Source organism: Erinaceus europaeus, chromosome 12 (genome assembly GCF_950295315.1).
Source record: "Erinaceus europaeus chromosome 12, mEriEur2.1, whole genome shotgun sequence".
Lineage (NCBI taxonomy): Eukaryota > Metazoa > Chordata > Mammalia > Eulipotyphla > Erinaceidae > Erinaceus > Erinaceus europaeus.
The window spans coordinates 54832246-54850591 of NC_080173.1; the positions used below are offsets into that span (position 1 = coordinate 54832246).

General features: G+C 56.1%; 1 protein-coding gene across 2 annotated transcripts; it reads right to left on the minus strand.

The window, feature by feature from the left end:
• Positions 1–728: 728 nt before the first annotated feature.
• On the minus strand, positions 729–17140 carry COL1A1 (collagen type I alpha 1 chain). Of its 2 annotated transcripts, XM_007525609.3 has the most exons (51): positions 16928–17140; positions 15265–15459; positions 15128–15162; positions 14990–15025; positions 14803–14904; positions 13965–14036; positions 13662–13706; positions 13468–13521; positions 13263–13316; positions 12657–12710; positions 12482–12535; positions 12105–12158; positions 11976–12020; positions 11830–11883; positions 11703–11747; positions 11526–11579; positions 11190–11288; positions 11060–11104; positions 10861–10959; positions 10719–10772; positions 10502–10609; positions 10371–10424; positions 10016–10114; positions 9813–9866; positions 9626–9724; positions 9135–9188; positions 8984–9037; positions 8825–8878; positions 8666–8719; positions 8261–8305; positions 8070–8168; positions 7739–7846; positions 7220–7327; positions 6996–7049; positions 6760–6813; positions 6472–6579; positions 6316–6369; positions 6171–6224; positions 5894–6055; positions 5697–5804; positions 5424–5531; positions 5266–5319; positions 5066–5173; positions 4679–4732; positions 4459–4566; positions 4093–4146; positions 3620–3727; positions 3246–3528; positions 2963–3153; positions 2424–2666; positions 729–2290 (listed from the first exon to the last, which is right to left on the minus strand). In XM_007525609.3, the coding sequence occupies exons 1-51, from the start codon at positions 17013–17015 to the stop codon at positions 2144–2146; spliced, it is 4380 nt and encodes a 1459-aa protein (XP_007525671.1). In that variant the 5' UTR covers positions 17016–17140; the 3' UTR covers positions 729–2143. The 2 variants fall into 2 exon arrangements, with proteins under 2 accessions (XP_007525671.1, XP_060059677.1); XM_060203694.1 differs by lacking the exons at positions 8984–9037; positions 9135–9188; positions 9626–9724; ... (2 more) ...; positions 10371–10424; positions 10502–10609.
• Positions 17141–18346: the final 1206 nt, after the last annotated feature.

Below are 18346 nucleotides of genomic sequence, written 5' to 3' on the forward strand. Positions count from 1 at the left end.
GAGGTCTTTTATTCCGAGTGTTCAGAAGGCCAAAGACTCAGTACCTGTTGAATCACAGCTGTAGGTACTTTAACTTTCTTCTCCGAGACCCTGGGTGTGTGTATGTGGGGAGTGGGGTCTCTCTTGAGGCTGGCTGTCTCCCACCACCCCCTGGAATAATTAGTTGGAAGTGGTTTTCTGGCCTCTCTCTAGGCCTTCAGGGTAGGTTCAGAAAACTCCTTCTCCCATTGTACCCCATGTTGCTCCTTTGAAGCAGCTCAGAGGCAAGAACATTCTCAGGAAGAGGTCTTGCTCAGGCTGCTCTGCACCAGTCCTGCTCCCTTCCCATCACCCTGAGAAATATCCCCCTCCCATAATCCAGGACCCTTCTGGGTATCCATCGCAGTAGAGAGGGCAGCTTTGATGGGAGGGTGGGTGTGATGGTAGGCACCCGGGCATGTGTGTATGTGTGTGTGTGTGTGTGTATGTTGTGTATATGGCCTATATGGCATTGTAGTGTTTGCAAGACAGGCAGGGAGAATTGCAAGGGATAGAAATATAAGAGAGTGAAGGCAGCAGTAAGGCAAGAGGATGGGGAGGGGTGAAGAGGGTACTAAATGAGAAGGTAAAGGAGGAAAAGAGAACCCACCACCCAGCCAGCCCCCTAGCAAGAAAGGCCCCTCCATACCCTCCAAACCTCCCCTCCCCTCAGCTCCAGGGAAGGAAATTAGGAGGCCACTGCAGATCTGTTTGGGTCATTTCCACATGCTTTATTCCAGCAATCAAAATAATTAAAAACATCTCAAATTATTATACACACACACACAATAGGTACAGAGTCTCTTGCTTCCTCCCACCCCGAGAGGGAAAAACTGCTTTGTGCTTTGGGGAATTGTGCTTGGAAACCTGGTGAGAGAGAGGAGACGCAGGACTGAGAGAGAGGCAGATGGGGTGCAGCTGAAGAGGAGGAGAGAGGTTCAGTGGTGGGGGTGGGTGAAGAGAGGCCTGAGAAGAAAGAGGCTGTGAGGCAGGTGGAGAGAGTGGAGGCGCTGTCTGCAACCCCCAACTCTCCCCCCCCATGTTAAATAGCACCTTTAGAAAATTCACATGAGTCCCCCATCCACGAGGGAGGAAAAAAAAAAAAGAATAAAAAAAGACTTTGAACAGAAAGGAACATTTGTTGGCTTGGGGAGGTGGGGCGCATCTTCCATAGCACCAGTAATTCCCTCCCCACCCCACCCCATGACAGATGTTAGCACCTTTGATATAAAAGGGGAACCCATTCCCCCTCCCCTGCCCCATCCCCACCCTCACACAGTTGCCCTGGTGACACATGAAGACAAGAACGAGGTAGTCTTTCAGCAACACAGTTACATAAGAAACGGAGCGAGCTCCCCATGGGCCCTGCTGAGCAGGACTGACACGTGTTCTAGGTCCTGGATGTGGTGTCTCCACTCTGACTTGCTCCAAACCCTAGAGAGGGGTCAGCGGTGGCCCCTGGCATGCACCCCCCCAGAGAATAAAGAGGGGCATATTGCAGAGGCCATGGGGACACCAGATGGTAAGGCTTCTTTGGCAGCTTGAGAACCTCAGGTCTCCCCAGGGTCTGGAGGGGCTGGCTAAGGGGACCAGGCTGGGAGTGTGGGGGCTTCTTGGGTGTTTCAGCATTGCTTTTGGTTGCTGGGCAGACAATGCAGTTCCCTGTGTTTTTTGGGGGGGAGATTTAAGATTTGAGGAGCAGTGAAAGGAGGCCCCCAGCAAGGAGGGGCAGAGAAAGGAGCAGAAAGGGCAACGTTGGGATCTCATAAGTCCAACAGGCAGAAAGGGATTTACCCCCACACGGGTCTTCAAGCAAGTGGACCAAGCTTCCTTTTTTAAAAAGTTATTTATTTATTCTTTTTTTTTTTTCCTCTTTTTTTTTCTGTAAGGTTGAATGCAATTTTGGTTTTTTTTTTTGGTCATGTTTGGTTGGTCAAAGATAAAAACTAAGGTTGAGAGATGAACGCAAAGGAAGAAAAAATTCCCAAAGTCCGTGTGAAATTGTCTCCCATTTTTTGACTTTTTTTTTTTTTTGAGGGGGGAACCAGTTTAGGTTGTTTGTCTGTTTCCAGGGTCAGAGGAAAGTGGGGTGGGTGGGAGGGAGCCAGATTGGGGCGGAGGGAGTTTACAGGAAGCAGACAGGGCTAATGTCGAAGCCGAATTCTTGGTCTGGGGCGCCAACGTCCATGGGCGCCACATCGATGATGGGCAAACGGGAGGTCTTGGTGGTTTTGTATTCGATCACTGTCTTGCCCCAGGCTCCAGTGTGACTCTGGGGTGAGGGGAAACAATGGGAGAGGGGTGTGATCAGTGGAAGCAATGGGGAGAAGGGAAATTAAGGCCCAACAGAAAGACCAAAGCTCCACCCAGTGTGTGGAAACCCCCTACCCTGCCCCAGGACTCACCGTGCAGCCGTCATAAGTGACGCTGTAGGTAAAGCGGCTGTTGCCCTCGGCCCGGATCTCGATCTCGTTGGAGCCCTGGAGGAGCAGGGCCTTCTTGAGGTTGCCAGTCTGCTGGTCCATGTAGGCCACGCTGTTCTTGCAGTGGTAGGTGATGTTCTGGGAGGCCTCGGTGGACATCAGGCGCAGGAAGGTCAACTGGATGGCCACATCCGCAGGGTCGGAGCCCTCACTGCCATACGTCAACTGTGAGGTGGTGGGCATGGGGAAAGAGGAGTCAGGGCCCTGTTGGAGCCTCTAAGCCTGCCTCATCCCCTGGAGCACCTCTGAGAGCACCCTGTTAAATCCCCATGACAAGAGGAGACATCACCTCTAGGCCCCAGGAGTCCTGCATCCCAGAATTATCTGTGCATCCCATGTAGCAGAGATCTCACTGCCCCAGGATTCACCCTTAGGTCCCCTCAGAGGGACCTGCCGTTCACCCGTAGGTCCCCTAGGCCTGCCGTTCTCTTGGGACTGGCTGCTGGGTCCAGTTCACACACCTGTGATCCATCGGCCATGCTCTCGCCAAACCAGACGTGTCTCAAGTCCTTGGGGTTTGAGCTGATATACCAATTCTTCCGGGGAACTTTGGGCTGAGTGGGGTACACGCAGGTCTGTCCTGTCTCCATGTTGCAGAAGACCTTGATGGCATCCAGGCTGCAGCCTTGGTTGGGGTCGATCCAGTATTCTCCTGCAGTGGGGCCAGGCAAAATGGAATCAGGGAAGGTGAAGGTGGTGGGGTGGCCGGAGTGTGGGGGCCAAGGGCCAGAAGCAGGTCCTCACCGCTCTTCCAGTCAGAATGGCACATCTTGAGGTCACGGCAGGTGCGGGCAGGGTTCTTGCGGCTGCCTTCGGGGCTCCGGATGCTCTCAATCTGTTGGCTCAGGCTCTTGAGGGTGGTGTCCACCTCGAGGTCTCGGTCACGGACCACATTGGCATCATCAGCCCGGTAGTAGCGGCCACCATCATGAGCCTTCTCCTGGGGTGGCTGGGGCAGGAAGTTCAAGTCGAAGCCACCGCTGGGGGGACCAGGAGGACCAGGAGGGCCAGGAGGGCCAGGGGGACCCTGTGTAGAGAGGGAGGGAGAGAGCATTACTGAGGGTTCAAATGCTCTCAGGGCTGGAAGGCCATAGGCAAACAAGCTGGGGGCTACGTACAACAGGACCAGCATCGCCAGTGCGACCACGAGGACCAGGGGGGCCAATGGGGCCGGGTAGACCATTGAGTCCATCTTTGCCAGCAGCACCAGCAGAGCCAGGGGGACCCTGTGGGGAGAAGGTTGGTTGGAAGAAACCGGCCAGAAACCATAATTCCACTCAACTAGTGGAGAGCCCCTCCCCTCCACCCCCTCCTCCACTTAGGGGGCAGGGGGTACTCTGGCTTCATGGCTTCCAGAGGCTCATTCTCCAGAGCCTGGAAATGTTTTGTGGGAGGAAGAAGCATTGGAGGGGGGAGGACGCAGCCTAGGTAGAATTGCTGGGGCCTCTCCTTCCCTTCTCACAGTGCCTGCCACTGGAGCCTACACCAGAGAGGGCACCTGTGAGGGGCACCTGTGTCTCTAGCCAAGGGCCCTGAAGTCAGTCTGGGCTTGGGACCCAAGAAGAGGCAACAGATAGAAGGCTGGACTTACACGAGGACCAGCGGGACCAGAAGCTCCAGAGGGACCTTGTTCACCAGGAGAGCCCTGAAGGACAGAAACAAAGGCAATTCAGACTTAGTGTGGGGGTGAATGTGGCCCACAGTCTGACCCTTATTATTTTGGAAATCCAGCCCTGGGTAAGCCACAGGCTGATGCTTCTCACAAAGTCCCTCTTTGTGCACCCCTCAAAATCTCCCTGGAAATTGCCATAAATCTTCAGACTACCTTCCCCATTAGAGAGGAGTGAGAATGACCATGCAGTGGGGGAATCTGAGTCACAGTATCCCCCCACCATCATACAACAGGGGATGGGAAAATGACAGCAGCTGGGGACTGGAAGGGGCTCAGTGTACTCACAGGAGGACCAGGGGGACCCTGGAGACCGGAGAAGCCACGGTGACCCTTCATGCCTCTGTCGCCCTGTTCACCTGTCTCACCCTTGTCACCACGAGGACCTTGGGGTCCCTAGAAGAGAAGAGGGGACAGGTTGTCAGGTGGGAGCTCCATCAGTGTTGAGTGGATACAGCCTATGTCTGGACCAGGGTTCTGCAGACAAGAAGACCAGGAGGATACTTACAGCAGGACCACGGGCACCAGCAGGGCCGATGGGACCAGCAGGACCAGCAGGACCCTGGGAAGCAGAGACAGTGTCAGATGGGGACCAGTTTCTGGAGCTTCAGGCTGAGACCACACGGGTGCCAGATCCCCTTTCCCCCCACACCTTTCCCACCCTGTTGTTCTCTCCTGGTCTTCAGGTGGGCTTGGGCAAGTATTTGGGAACAAATCCTATTAAGTCAGGGAGACTGGGTATTATCTGGAGTGGGGCCTTGGGGCTGAGCCTTGGACATCAAGCAGACCCCACTTCCTCCTCCAATCTGCATGGAGACAGTTCACCCACAGGCCCTTGGGCAGGCCCAGAACCCCTGGCCTGCAGGAAGCAGGATTCCCAAGCCCAGTGACTTACAGTCTCACCACGATCACCACTCTTGCCAGCAGGGCCGACAGGGCCAGGGGCACCAGGAGCACCAGGGGCACCAGGGGGTCCAGCAGGGCCGGTCTCACCACGGTCACCCTGGGTGGGGAGAGGAGGGGTCCAGTCAGCCCCAGATAGTCTCGCAGGGGAGCAGCAGGCAGGGCTCTGGCTCTGAAATGCAGCTACCTTACCTTGGGGCCAGGAGAACCATCTCGTCCAGGGGAGCCTTCAGCACCAGGGGATCCCTACAGAGGGAGAGGGGGACAGGTTAGAGTGGGGGTACAGGGAAGTGAAGGCAAAGACGATACACCATCTTTAAGGCACTGATGAGTGGCTGGGGCTTGCTCACTTCACGTCCAGACTCGCCAGGGGGTCCAGCCAATCCAGGGGGGCCCATGGGACCAGGGGGGCCACGCTCACCACTTGCTCCAGAAGGACCTTGTTTGCCGGGTTCACCCTGTGGGAGGAGAAAGAGTCAGGTCAGGGGAAGGGGGGCAGGGTGTAAGAGCCTTCAGATCACCTGCCCCGTTTGCCCTTGCTGGCTTCACTATCCCCATCCTGTATCTGTCATGGCTCTTCCTGGTCCTCTTTCCCCCTGACCCCAAGGTAAAGAGATACTCACAGAGGGGCCAGGAAGACCAGGGAAACCTCTTTCTCCTCGCTGACCGGGCAGGCCGACCACACCACGCTGTCCAGCAATACCCTGAGGCCCAGGGGTACCAGGAGAGCCCTGTGGGAGGCAGACAGATGGGGGTGAGTCACCCCACAGAGGCAAGCAGCAACACCTCTGCTCTGCACCCCAGTGGAATGCTCACTTACAGCAGGACCGTCAGCACCAGGAGAGCCTTTCTCGCCAGCGGGGCCGGGAGGACCAGGGGGGCCAGCTTCACCGGGACGACCAGCAGGGCCAGTCTCACCACGGGGACCTTTGCCACCTTCTTTGCCAACGGGACCAGGAGGGCCAGGGGGTCCAGCATTTCCCTAGGTGGGGAGAAGAGGGGTTGTCAGAGTGTAGTGTGGCTTCTAGAACACCACCCCAACCTCTTAGCCTATGCCCCACTCCCTCCCCCAGAGTAGAAGCTCTGCAGATACTTACAGAGGGGCCAGGGGGACCAACTCGGCCAGCAGCACCAGGGAAACCAGTAGCACCCTGCAGAGGAGGACAAAAAAGTGGTCAGAGGAGGATAGTCACCTCACCCCAGCCACCCCCACCTCAGGAGGGACAAAACCAAGACACTCACAGGGGGGCCAGCAGCGCCTCGAGCACCTTTGGGTCCAGGAGCACCAACGTTACCCTGTAGAAGACCACATTGGTGTCAAAGCTAGGCCAGGCCTAGAAACTGACTCCTGGGGCCAGGCCTGCAGGCAGCTCAGGGCCTACCAGGTGAGATACTCACAATGGGGCCAGGGGGTCCAGTTGGGCCAGCGGGGCCAGGGGGACCACTATCGCCTTTAGCACCAGCATCACCAGGTTCGCCTTTAGCACCAGGTTGGCCATCAGCACCCTGGAAGGGGAGGAGGCACATTGAGCGAAGGAGAGGAGATGCCACAGGGCTAGGGGAGGAGAAGCAGTAATCCCTGGGGCAGGATGTCACCTGCATGGGGATAATGCCCTCCCCACTCTCCTCAGCCACCCAAACTTCCCGTCCCAGCTCCCCAGGTGACCATGAGGGTTTGGTACTCACAGGGGGTCCAGCAAAGCCAGCAGGGCCAGGGGGACCAGGCTCACCACGGTCTCCCTAGAAGTACAGGAGGTAAGTTGGAGAGATGCTCTGCCATGGAGGGTGGGTGGAACATGGATCGAACATGCCCAGAGCCCAAAGAGGTGCGGGTGATGAGGAGGAGGCACAGGAAGAGGGGGCATAGGCATGAAAAGAGGAAAGGGCAAGTCTGGGGAGTTAGTAGAGTCTTTTATACTTACGGGGGCACCGCGAGCTCCAGTGGGACCAGCAGGGCCGCTAGGACCACTCTCACCCTGCAAGGGAGGGACAAGAGCTCAGGCTCAGGGGCCCACTTGGGGCAAATGACCCCCCTTTCCTGCCCCCAGCTTTCCAGGGATGAAAGGCCCCATGTGCCCATACAGTCACATTAGGGCTTGCTGGGGAAGGTGTGCTACGGAAGAAGGCAGAGAGACAGCCACCTCACCTTGTCACCGGGGGCACCAGCAGGGCCAGGAGGACCAATGGGGCCGGTCAAACCACGCACGCCATCTTTACCAGGAGAACCATCAGCACCTTTGGGGCCAGCATCGCCCTAAAGAAGTGGGAAAGTCTGAGACTACCGGTGTGGGACCAGGAGACAACCAACAGTGACATCATTGTTTTAGGGGATCGTTCCCCAGTTTTCTCCTGTCTTTCTACCTGTCACAAGGACTAAGACTTTTCAAGGGGATAGATGCATGCCTAGAGGGTCTCGGGGAACACGTTATGAGGCCTTTGCCTAGTGTGAGAGGATGACTAAGGGACTCTGTTCAGTAGCCACTGCTCCTCTGGTTGCCATAGTGACTCAGGGGGAGAGGGTGCTGGACCACAAAGAGGCCAGATGGGAAGAAGGGAAGACTAAGGAAAGGAAGGGGAGACTCTAAGGAGGAGAGAAAAAGGCTGAGATACCCAGCAGAGAGAGAGAGATGGAAGCCACAGTGCTCAGGGGAGGGGATTGACTTACTCTGTCACCCTTAGGGCCAGGAAGACCAGCTGCACCTCGTTCACCAGGCATTCCTTGCAGACCTGGGGCACCCTGGCTTCCGGGGGCTCCAGGAGCACCAGCATCACCCTGCATGGCAACCAAGATGACAAGAGTGAGGCCAGGGGTCCCAGGAGTGGCTCTTAGCTCCAAGCCCCTCTTGGAGAGTAAAGACTCACAGCCAGGAACATGCAGCTGCATGTGGACCTCACCCCAATCTAGCCGCCATACCCCCCACCCTACAGGAAGGTGGCTCTGGTCACAGCCAGGCATCCCTGCAGTAGGAGGGGTGAGGCCTCCCCAGCTGCCTCACCTTAGCACCATCATTGCCAGGAGCACCGTTGGATCCTCGGGGACCAGCAGGACCAGGGGGGCCTTGCACACCACGCTCTCCGGGGAAACCTCTCTCGCCCTAGAAGGGAAGGACAGGGCACATGATGGCTGCTCCGCAGATGATGGGCCGAGCCTGGGCCACTCCATGGGACAGCAGGAGGCTTGACTTACTCTTGCTCCAGAGGGGCCAGGGGCACCAAGGTCTCCAGGAGCACCCTGTGGAGGAGGGGGACATAAGGCATACAGTGAGTGCAATGTGGTATGGTCCTCCCCACTGGCCCTCAGGCTCTGTGACGAGCCACCACCCCTGCTTAGCACAGAATAGGGACTCTTTCTGGATTGTGTCAAAGACCCCTCTGCCCAAATATCTTGGAGGGCAGTAAGAGCACGCCAGCACACCAGCTCTGAGCTCATACCCACACAGGGGCAGCTCCTTCTAGGATGGAAAGTTCTTTTCAGTGTTTAATTTCTACACTTCTGGCTGATGGCTGTCTGATTAACTAGGGGGGTTAGTTCCCCCCTGGGACCCTTACTTCCCCCCCCCCACACACTTCTCAGGTCTCTGTTGCTTCTTACCTGTTCACCGGGCTTGCCTGCTTCACCAGGAGGACCAGCAGGGCCAGGGAGACCCTGTGGGTAAGAAATGGGGACAGCAAGGATTTAGAATCTGGAGGAGGACAAAGGGGTGTTCCCCCACACTCCACCTCCTGCCCTGCTGACAGCCTGAGGCCTCACCTGGAATCCAGGGGAGCCAGCGGGGCCTTGTTCACCTCTCTCACCAGCAGGGCCCTGGCAGGGAGAAAATGCTGTGATCACAGAGAAGACAAGGGAGAGGGAGGGCCTCCCTTCTCTCTACAGCACCCCTCCTCAGGCTGCCCTATCAGGGCCACTTACAGCCGGGCCAGGGGGTCCCTGAGCTCCAGCCTCTCCATCTTTGCCAGCAGGACCCTGTGGGAGAGGACAAAGAACACAGGGTGATGAGGTGGGTACCTGGTACTAGGTGCTCCCAACTCCTGGGTGATGGGTTGTGGTGTGAGATACTTACAACTGCACCAGGGGGTCCGGGGACACCTCGTTCTCCAGCTTTGCCAGGCTCTCCCTGTGAGGATAGAGGGTCTGGGTTGAGGGGTGCAGAAGAGGAAACTGGAAACTCCAGGGCTTTCTTATCCAAGTCTCTGCCATCTCTGATCTGGGGTGCTCCAATCTCACTGGGACCACACAGCCCTTCTGGCCTCCTCTCTCCACTGGGAACCTCTTTCTGCAGTCACCTCAGAGGCGAAGGGCTTCTATCTTTATGTATACCAAAACATGGGGATGATTTTCATGTAAAACACCCATCATCATGCATGTCCATGTGTTGGGGTGGCACTAACATACTACTTATTTCCTGGGATAAAACAGTGGTCTCTCATTTCATCATCAGGGAGTCTGAGGCCCAGAAATGAGCAGCAAGTGGCCTGAGGTCACACAACCATTCACTGGCAGGGCCCAGGACTGACTCCTTTGGCATGTCTGTCCCTGGCTTTGAATACTCACAGCAGCACCTTTAGGTCCAGGGAATCCCATCACACCAGCCTGACCACGGGCACCAGGAGGGCCGGGGGGGCCAGGGCGACCATCTTGACCAGCGGGACCCTGTAGAAAGAAGGAGCAAAGACAGAGGTGAGGATTGAGGTTGGGTGGCCTGGAGAGTGGGAAGGGGGTCCTAGGCAGTGATACTTACAGGGGGGCCAGTTTTGCCATCAGGACCAGGGCTACCAGGGCTTCCAGTCAGACCCTAAAGGGGAGGCAGAAAGGTGTGAGAGGGAGGGGGAGATAAGAGTCCAGGGTAGGGGCACTCCATGGCCCTGCTTCAGAGTGCCTCCCCCAGGCCCCACTAGGACACACTCAAGATCAGGGCCAGGCTGCAGAGGGCCGGGGCCTCACCTTGGCACCAGGCAGACCAGCTTCACCAGGACGGCCAGCTTCACCAGGAGAGCCTTTGGGACCAGCGGGGCCAGGGGAGCCACGTTCACCAGCGGGACCCTGGTTGGGGAGGAGGGGGTGTCACAGGAACAGTCAGTTTCAAGTCTAGGCTACTTAAGAGAAGTGGCGTCTTCTGATGAGTGGGTGTGTAGCATGGTATGGGGTGGAATGGGGTGAGGGCCTATGAGAGGCACTGGTGATGGTAAGAAGGTCAAGGTGTGGTACACACACAGGTCTGCAGCCACTGCTGGGGGCACTAGTGGCTGAGTGGTAGGAGGAGGAAGAGCACGCCCAGGGAACCTGGCATAAGAGTTACCTTGGGGCCTGCAGCACCATCTGAACCAGGGAAACCACGGCTACCAGGTCCACCCTGCAGGAGGAGAAGAAGCCTGTGAGCTTAGACACGCAGGCATAGGCAGCCCTGGGGGTGCAGGAGGGAGCACTTACACGCTCGCCAGGGGGTCCGGGCAAGCCAGTGGGGCCGGGCTCTCCACGGGCTCCTCGCTTTCCTTCTTCTCCAGCAGGGCCAGGGGGGCCTTGAACACCAGCGGGGCCCTGGAGTGGGCAGACAGGAGGGTGTGGCCTGTGGTCAGGGGCTCTGTCTTCCCCATAGGCCCATTCACCCTCCTGAGGAGCTCAGACTTGAGAATCCAGGGGCACTTACGGGCTCTCCCTTGGCACCAGTATCTCCTTTGTTGCCGGGGGCACCAGGTTCACCCTGTGTGGGAGAGGAAAGGATGAGTGAGAGGCCATGGCTGAGTGGCCTGGGGCTCATGCACAGGGCAAAGTGAGAGAGCGGTACTTACACTGTTACCCTTGGGACCAGGGGGGCCGCTGGGGCCCTGGGGTCCAGAGGGACCTCGAGCACCAGGGAAGCCAGGAGCACCAGCAATACCAGGAGCGCCCTGTGGGAGACAGAATAGGTGAGGTCTGATGTGGAGGGCAGGGACAGGGGCTGGAGTGGGGGGGGCAAGGGAGCAGCTCTTACTAGGCAAGGATACTTACGTTGGCACCCTTAGCACCAGGCTGACCATCAGCACCAGGGTTTCCCTGTGGCACAGAGAGAGAATGGTGAGTGCTAGGCCAAGCATCCAAGCTGGGAAGTGGCTCGGGGTGTGGAGAAGGGGACACTTACAGCAGGACCAGCAGCACCAGCAGGGCCAGGGGGGCCAGGCTCACCACGCACACCCTGGGGACCTTCAGAGCCTCGGGCTCCTTGGGGACCAGCTTCACCCTGGGTGGGAAGAAAGGACAAGTCAGGGACCACCCTGGACCTGTGAGGGGTTAAGATGGAGTCACAGGTGGGGAGCAAGGAAAGCAGACCAAGAACCGGGGTCTCAAAACCAAAGGAGGGATCCGAGGCAAAGCTGTTGGGGATTGGGTGTCTTGCCTGCTGCCTTCAGGTTTTGAGGGTCAGAAAAGCCCACCCTGAGCCTGAGGGAGTTGTGCTCAGGGGAGGGAGTACTCTTACCTTAGCACCAACAGCACCAGGGAATCCAGGGGGACCAGCGGGGCCAGTGGGACCCTGTGAATGAAACAGACATTAGCCAGAGGAAGGTAGCAGTGGTGTCCTGGGGTTCAGACCACCTCAGCCTGACAGGTATCAGAGGCCCCCACGCCCCACCCAGCCCAGACAGTGTGCACTCACAGGGGGTCCAGCAGCACCAGTAGCACCATCATTTCCGCGAGCACCCTACAGAGAGACCAGAAGCTTCAGTCACATCCACAGGCGCAGGCCAGGGACTAGGGAACCCTCACAGGGACAGGACACTTACAGCAGGGCCAGTGGCTCCAGGGCGACCTCTCTCACCAGGCAGACCACGGGGACCCTGAAAACAGGACAAAGAGATGTCAGAGGTGACACAGTAGGACACAGCCTCTTCCTGCTCCCTCTCCTCCAAGTAGAACTGCAAGTACTCACCATTTGACCAGGAGCTCCATTTTCACCAGGGCTACCAGGCTCACCCTAGAGGGTAGAGAGCAGCATTAAGGCTCTGTTCATGGTGGAACTGGGGTGGAGGGGTAGAACAGTATTCCAGCAGCCTCTTACCTTGGGACCAGCAGGACCAGAATCTCCCTTGGCACCATCCAAACCACTGAAGCCCTAAGAGAGGAAGAAAGACCGCGTGAGATTCCCCAAATGGGGCAGGGCACCTGGATCCCCTACACCCCCACACCTTTGATGGAGACTCAGGTAGTCACCATTGTCATTCCCTCCCCTTTTGGAGCTAGACTAAGTCCCAACTGAGGATTTTACCCAGTCCCTCTACTGAGACTCCTTTCCCTGTGGATAGAAGTTTCTTAGACTGTCAATTCCCCAGCTCTTAGGACTTCTGGAGCTGTCACTCGTCATAGAGCACACAAGGATCCTTGGGGGGATCAGGCCAGAGTGTGGGATGTGGGGACTCTGGGAGCTTAATGACTCACTCTGTGTCCCTTCATTCCAGGGAGACCAGCTGTTCCGGGCAATCCCCGAGCACCCTGGAGAAAAAAGAAACAGAGGACAAAGTCAGAGCCGTTAGAAACTCCGTAGCAGATGTAGCTCCTAAATGAAGGTCAAATGCAATGGAGACCTTTGTGCTGGCCACATATTGCTGCTCACCTGAGGTCCAGGAGGGCCACGCTCACCAGGGCGACCAGGCTTTCCAGCTTCACCCTGAGAGGAAAAGAGAGTCATTGGACCTGTACCCCCTGACTAGAAAAGTGTGTGTGTGTGTGTGTGTGTGTATCTTCATGGAATCATGGGAAGCCAGGTTTAGGGGCTCAACACCTTATTTCTGCAGATAAGTTTAAATCTAGACTGAAACCCTTATTTAATGAATTTGGGGTCCCTCTGAAGGATTTTCTACTTATTTCTCTCACAGCACAGCATTTTAACTGCCCCATATGGAGGGCATACCTAAGGCATTCAGACTGATTAGGCCTAAGGTGGTTTCTGTACTATGGGATGGAGGTGGAGATTGCTCTGAGATGATGTGGGAGTGGGGGTTGGATAGTCACCCTTATTGGGGAAAGGGGGAAGATCCTAGAAAGGTGAAGGCCATTATAAAAATGCAGTTTCATGTGTCAGAGGGCACCTACCCTCCTTTCTTTGAGTAATATCTTCCCCCAGATAAAAGGGGGTGGAAGTAGGGAGAAGGACATTACAGGGATTTTGGTAATGATGATGGTGGCGGTTAGAGGGCAGTTTACTGCCCAGGTTACTTACATCATCTCCATTCTTTCCAGGGGGGCCAGGGAGACCACGGGGACCCATGGGACCCTGGAAGAGACAAGAAGAGAGGAGGTTAGAATCATCCAGATAAAGGAAAAAGGAGAAGATGCATTAGAAGGATGGAGGTCCTTCAACAGGAGAAACCACATGTATGTTGAGCAGATATATACTTGTAGAGTACAAGATGGGGAACACTTACTGAAGCTCCAGGCTCGCCAGGCTCACCAGGGGGGCCTTGGAAACCTTGGGGACCCTGGAGGACAAGGAGACAAAGTTGGGTTTAGGAGAGCCTTCCTTTTGCATCCTGAAAAGAGAACGCTGAGTACTTGCCCTGCCCTCATCCCAGCCTTCTCTCCAAAAGCCCAAAGCTGAAGATACCCTGAAGATACTTACAGGTGAACCAGGGGGACCAGGAAGACCACGAGGACCAGAAGGACCCTAGAGAAGGGGCAGGGAAGGAGTTCAGAATGAGGGCATCTGCAGGGAAAAGCTGCATAGCGGCAGTCTCGCTGTCTCCCTTGGGTTTCCATTGTGGTCACCCAGTGATCCAGCATCCCCTGTGGACTCTAAGATCCGAAGGTGGTCTTGACCTTCAAAGTCATCTTTGTCATATTTATATAAACCAACTCTGGCTCATCTTGTCTGGATCCCCATAGAATCCTCTTCTGTTGTCTCTACCTCCCCCTGGTGGCTCACCATAGGGCCAGGCACGGACATTCCTCCAGTTGATTTCTCATCATAGCCGTAAGACATCTGGGGAGCAAAGTTCTAGAAAAACAAAACAAAAACAAAAGTAAGAATGAGTGTATCAAAAAACACTGTCAGGACAGTGAACTCAAAGGCTATATCACTGATCGTGGGACTAAGTGACACTGTGTGCCTCTGAGGTGTTGCATTAATGACATTGTCGCTTCAGAGATATTCCTGCCACAAATACATTGTCTGAATCTGAACTGGATATATCTGACAGACTGAAATCGAAGGAGGGACAGTCTAGAGAATGAGCCTCTACATAATTTTTTTCAGTGTTATAAAATTAAGGGAAATCTGACAGTTTCAAAGTCAAGGAAATTAGAGAGACATGGCAATTAAACACAACTCATGATCCTTTATTGAATCCTGGATCATGGGGGGTAGGGGGGTATGCTATACAGGACATTCTGAGAACACTGATTCACTTGACTCTGGAGTGTATGTTGGATCTCAGTATTGTATGAATGTCAAATTCCGTAAATGTGATCATTGTGCTTGGGCCATGAATGTTTTCTTAAGAAAACTTTAACCTCAGCCCACTAGAACTTAGGAAGCACACACTATAAAGCACTGAGGAACCAAAGGACATAGTATTAGCAACTTCTTACATGGTTTAGATGGATATACAGAGACTGTGAGGGGCTGTACGAGTGTTCTTTCCACTATTCTTACAACTCTTCTATAATTTGGACATTATTTGGAAATATAAAGTGTGTCACCTGCCCCCCAAAATGAGGGGATCACTCCAGGCCTTCCATAAGTGTCTGGACCCTCCACTTACTCCTCCAAGGCCAGGGGGTCCAGGAGGTCCTGGGGGGCCAGGGGGGCCAGGGAGTCCAGGCTGTCCAGGGATACCATCACGGCCAGGGCTGCCTGCGGGTCCCTGGAGGAGAAGGTACAGCAGAATGAACACAAGCCGGGAGCCACGCCCACCTCAGCCCCCATCTACTCAAAGAGGACAGCCTTACCCTTGGGCCTCGGGGGCCAGTGTCTCCTTTGGGTCCCTGTGGGGTTGGGGGAGAGAAGAAACAAAAGAAGCTAGTTAGAGGAGCCGTGGGCGTGAGGAGTCACACGAGGGGTAGCAGAAGTCGCGGTCAGAGCTTTACCTCGACTCCTGTGGTTTCCTGGTCCGTAGGTGTCGCTGGCGAGATAAGAGGTGAGCATTAGAGGCCGGGCTGCTCTGGGTGCAGAGCTCCCTGCACGCCAAGGAGCGCCGCCCTCCCCACCCCAGGCCCCAGTGTACCCTCGCCGTCGGGGCAGACGGGGCAGCACTCGTCCGGGGGGACCTTGGCGCCAGGGCATTTCTTGGTATCATCGCAGATCACATCATCGCACAAGACTTTGCCGTTGTCGCAGACACAGATCCGGCAGGGTTCGGGTTTCCATACGTCTCGGTCTTGGTACCTGAGGCCGTTCTGTATGCAGGTGACTGGAGGGACTGGGGCAAGAAGGGGAGAGGGGGGCTGTCAGCCGCGCCCGAGTCCCCCACCTCCCCGAGAGACCCCCACTATATCCCCGCCCTTCTCTGCCTTAAAGGCACATTTAGATTTTCCATTTCCCGCCTCTTCCTCCCCCTCCTTCCCCAAATCCTTAAAGCTCATCTGCTCCTCATCAACGCCAATGACAGAGCCGAGGCGCCCGGCCAAGGCGGCTATAACTCTTTCCAGTTCTCAGGAATTTAAACAAAGCTTTAGGACTCAGTAGCTTCCAATTCTAACCTCAGCCCATTGGTGGTAAAGCCAAGTGAAATAAAATGCCATTGGGTGGGGGTAGGGGGCGGGGTGGGAGGAGAGAAAAGGCGGGGCCGGGTCTGGAGGGCAGGCTTGTGGGGAGTGGTCTGGGCGGAGACCGAAGGGGGAGGAGAGATTGCAAGCCCAGCCCCCATTGCGCCCCTTTCCACTGGCAGGTAGGATGGTGTGGGCAGGGCTAGGAGGATGGGAAGGGACCTACTGGGTGGAGTCCGGCTCTGAGACGTGAGAGGAACCTCAGAAGTAAGACACCCTCTAATCTCCCGCACATTAAGAAAGTTCTATCTCCGGGATGTGCTCAGTTCCTAAAGCCAGCCAGTGCGTCTACCTCCTTAGTCGAGAACCACCAGTCCATGGCGCGATCGTCTATCAGACTGCCACTAGGTGGCAGGCTATACTAAGTAATTAAAGTGGGGTGGAGCCGCTCCCCCCTTCCGCACCCCACTGGATACGTCTTTTCGAGACTGGGGGCTATTATATCCCCAGCTTTATTTTCTGAGTCTAAAAGGGGGGTCCACGACAGGAGATTGCCCCAGTCTTCCTGCTCCAGCTCCTGCGCTGGGAAGTGCTGGAGGGCAGGCGCAGTGCTAAGAGTTGACCAGAAGAGGACGCCAGAACCCCGCCCAGCCAAGTCCTTGCCAAAGTTTCTCATGCTCCAACCCGCCCACTCCCCGCGCCCCCTCCCCCTCAGCTCAGCACCCCCACGGCCCTGGTTTCACTGTCTCGCCTGCAGAGAGGGCAAGCAATCTTTCCTTATGAATCATCCCACAGCCCTCTTGATTGCTTTTACATCTTGGACTCCAAATTCCCCGTTTGGCGCCCCCATCCCACTTTCGACGTGTTTCTCCTCCACTTCGCACCCAGCCCCCCACCCCTCGCCGGAATCCACAGCGCGCGACCGAGACTCCCTCCAGATCCTCCAAACACCGCGCTCCAGATGTCCCTCCCGTTCCTCATCTGCACCCCCCCACCCCCGCGCCCTACCCACAGGATGCACTCCCTCTCCCTTTCCCTCTGGTCACCCAGGAAGAACCACATCATCTCCTTTCTACCCCCCTGCTCCCCCGCCCCCCCCCCCCCAGCATCCCGAGTCTCAGTTTAAGTCGGCCTGGGGCCGAGCGCAGTGCAGCAAGGGTATCCCCAAAGTTTGGGACTTACTGTCTTCTTGGCCCTCCTCTTGGCCGTGCGTCAGGAGGGCGGTGGCCGCTAAGAGGAGCAGGAGCCGGAGGTCCACAAAGCTGAACATGTCTAGACCCTAGACATGTAGACTCTTTGCGGCTGGGATGGGGGTTAGCGTCCGCTCATGCGTGGCCTCTCAGTCCGCGTGCCTCCTGCTCTGACCCCGAGGAGAAACTCCCGTCTGCTCAGACGCCCGGCCAGGGCCCTTTTTATACCATCCCGAAGGAGAGTGGGGAGGAACCCTGGCCTTTGCAGAAGGGGAGCCGGAGGCCCGGCCCCTAGCCAATCAGAGCTGCCTGGCCCGGCCCCCAGTTTGGGAGTTGGAACCCAGCGGGGGAGGAGGAGGGAAGTGCAAGGAAAAGTCCACCGCATATCTCCCCCCTCCCCAGCTCGGCCTCCCCAGCCCCCCAGGCCAGCTTGGGCCAGAGGTGCTGCCATAGGGTGTGCAGTTGGGTGCTCCATACAATGTGGCGCCAGGGCTGCCCCTTGAGCTTTCCCCCTGGGAGTCCCAACGGGGAGCAACTGGAATTGGGGAGCTGGGTGGGGAGCCTCCTGAAGGTGAAAGGACCAGGGTGCTAGACTGGGGTCCTCCTAGCCAGGCCTCACTCACGCTCCCCACACCCTTCACAAGAGCTGGTAAGGCCATTTGGGGACCCTTTAAAACTGGAGAACCAGAGGGCTCAAAAGCTGTCTTTTTTTTTTTTTTAAAGGCTTTCTTTGGAGTGTCTTTTGGTACGACTGGGCTCTGAGCTTAGGAACATTTGGGGAACACGTCAGATTTCTGTATAGGCATAAAAATCAAATTAAATGGGAAGGTGCCAAATGATGGGAGAGATTGTATTTTGAGGATGTCAGTTCTGCCATGCTTGAGGTTTCAACACAGGTTCAAATGTGCCTTCTTCCTTCACTGCTCACCCTACCCATCCCCCAGATGATATGGGAAGGGGAGGCTGAAGTTCTAGGTGAGAACTTTGTTTTTGTGGACTCTCCAGAGGAAGCTTTGGCCTTGGGTAATAGGGCAGTAAGTAGTGTTGTGTGTGTGTTTGGGGGTGGGGGCTTGGGGAGGACTAGTGAGACTTCCAGTCCCAGAGACCTAAGTATATATGGGAAGGTGGTGATGGATGCTCAACTAGGAAAATGCGGCTAGAGAACCTTCTATCCAGCACAGTCAAACCAGACAACTCAGGTGGAAGGCACTGGGCTAGAGATAGAGTGCTCCTTGGAGCTGCACACAGTCCCACTTCTGGTTATACTAGGTAAGGACTCAGGGGTAGGGGTCCATGGGAGACTCTGGATGTCTGAAGGAGACTGTTAGGCTGCTAGGATGCGACTGTAAGGGAGCATGAGCAACTTTGTCTTAAAGAATGTTTTCCCCTGCTGCACTTCTTTCTTGAAATT

What these genes read in the sequence shown, in the direction of transcription:
- COL1A1 (XM_007525609.3), bottom strand. Translation starts at nt 17,015, where the DNA reads ATGTTCAGCTTTGTGGACCTCCGGCTCCTGCTCCTCTTAGCGGCCACC. An exon ending in CTGGTGCTGTTGGTGCTAAG is followed by an intron (nt 11,289 to 11,525) that starts GTAAGAGTACTC and finishes CTTCCCACCCAG; the next exon opens with GGTGAAGCTGGTCCCCAAGG. An exon ending in CCGGACCCCCTGGCGAGCGT is followed by an intron (nt 10,425 to 10,501) that starts GTAAGTGCTCCC and finishes CTCCTCCTGCAG; the next exon opens with GGTGGACCTGGTAGCCGTGG.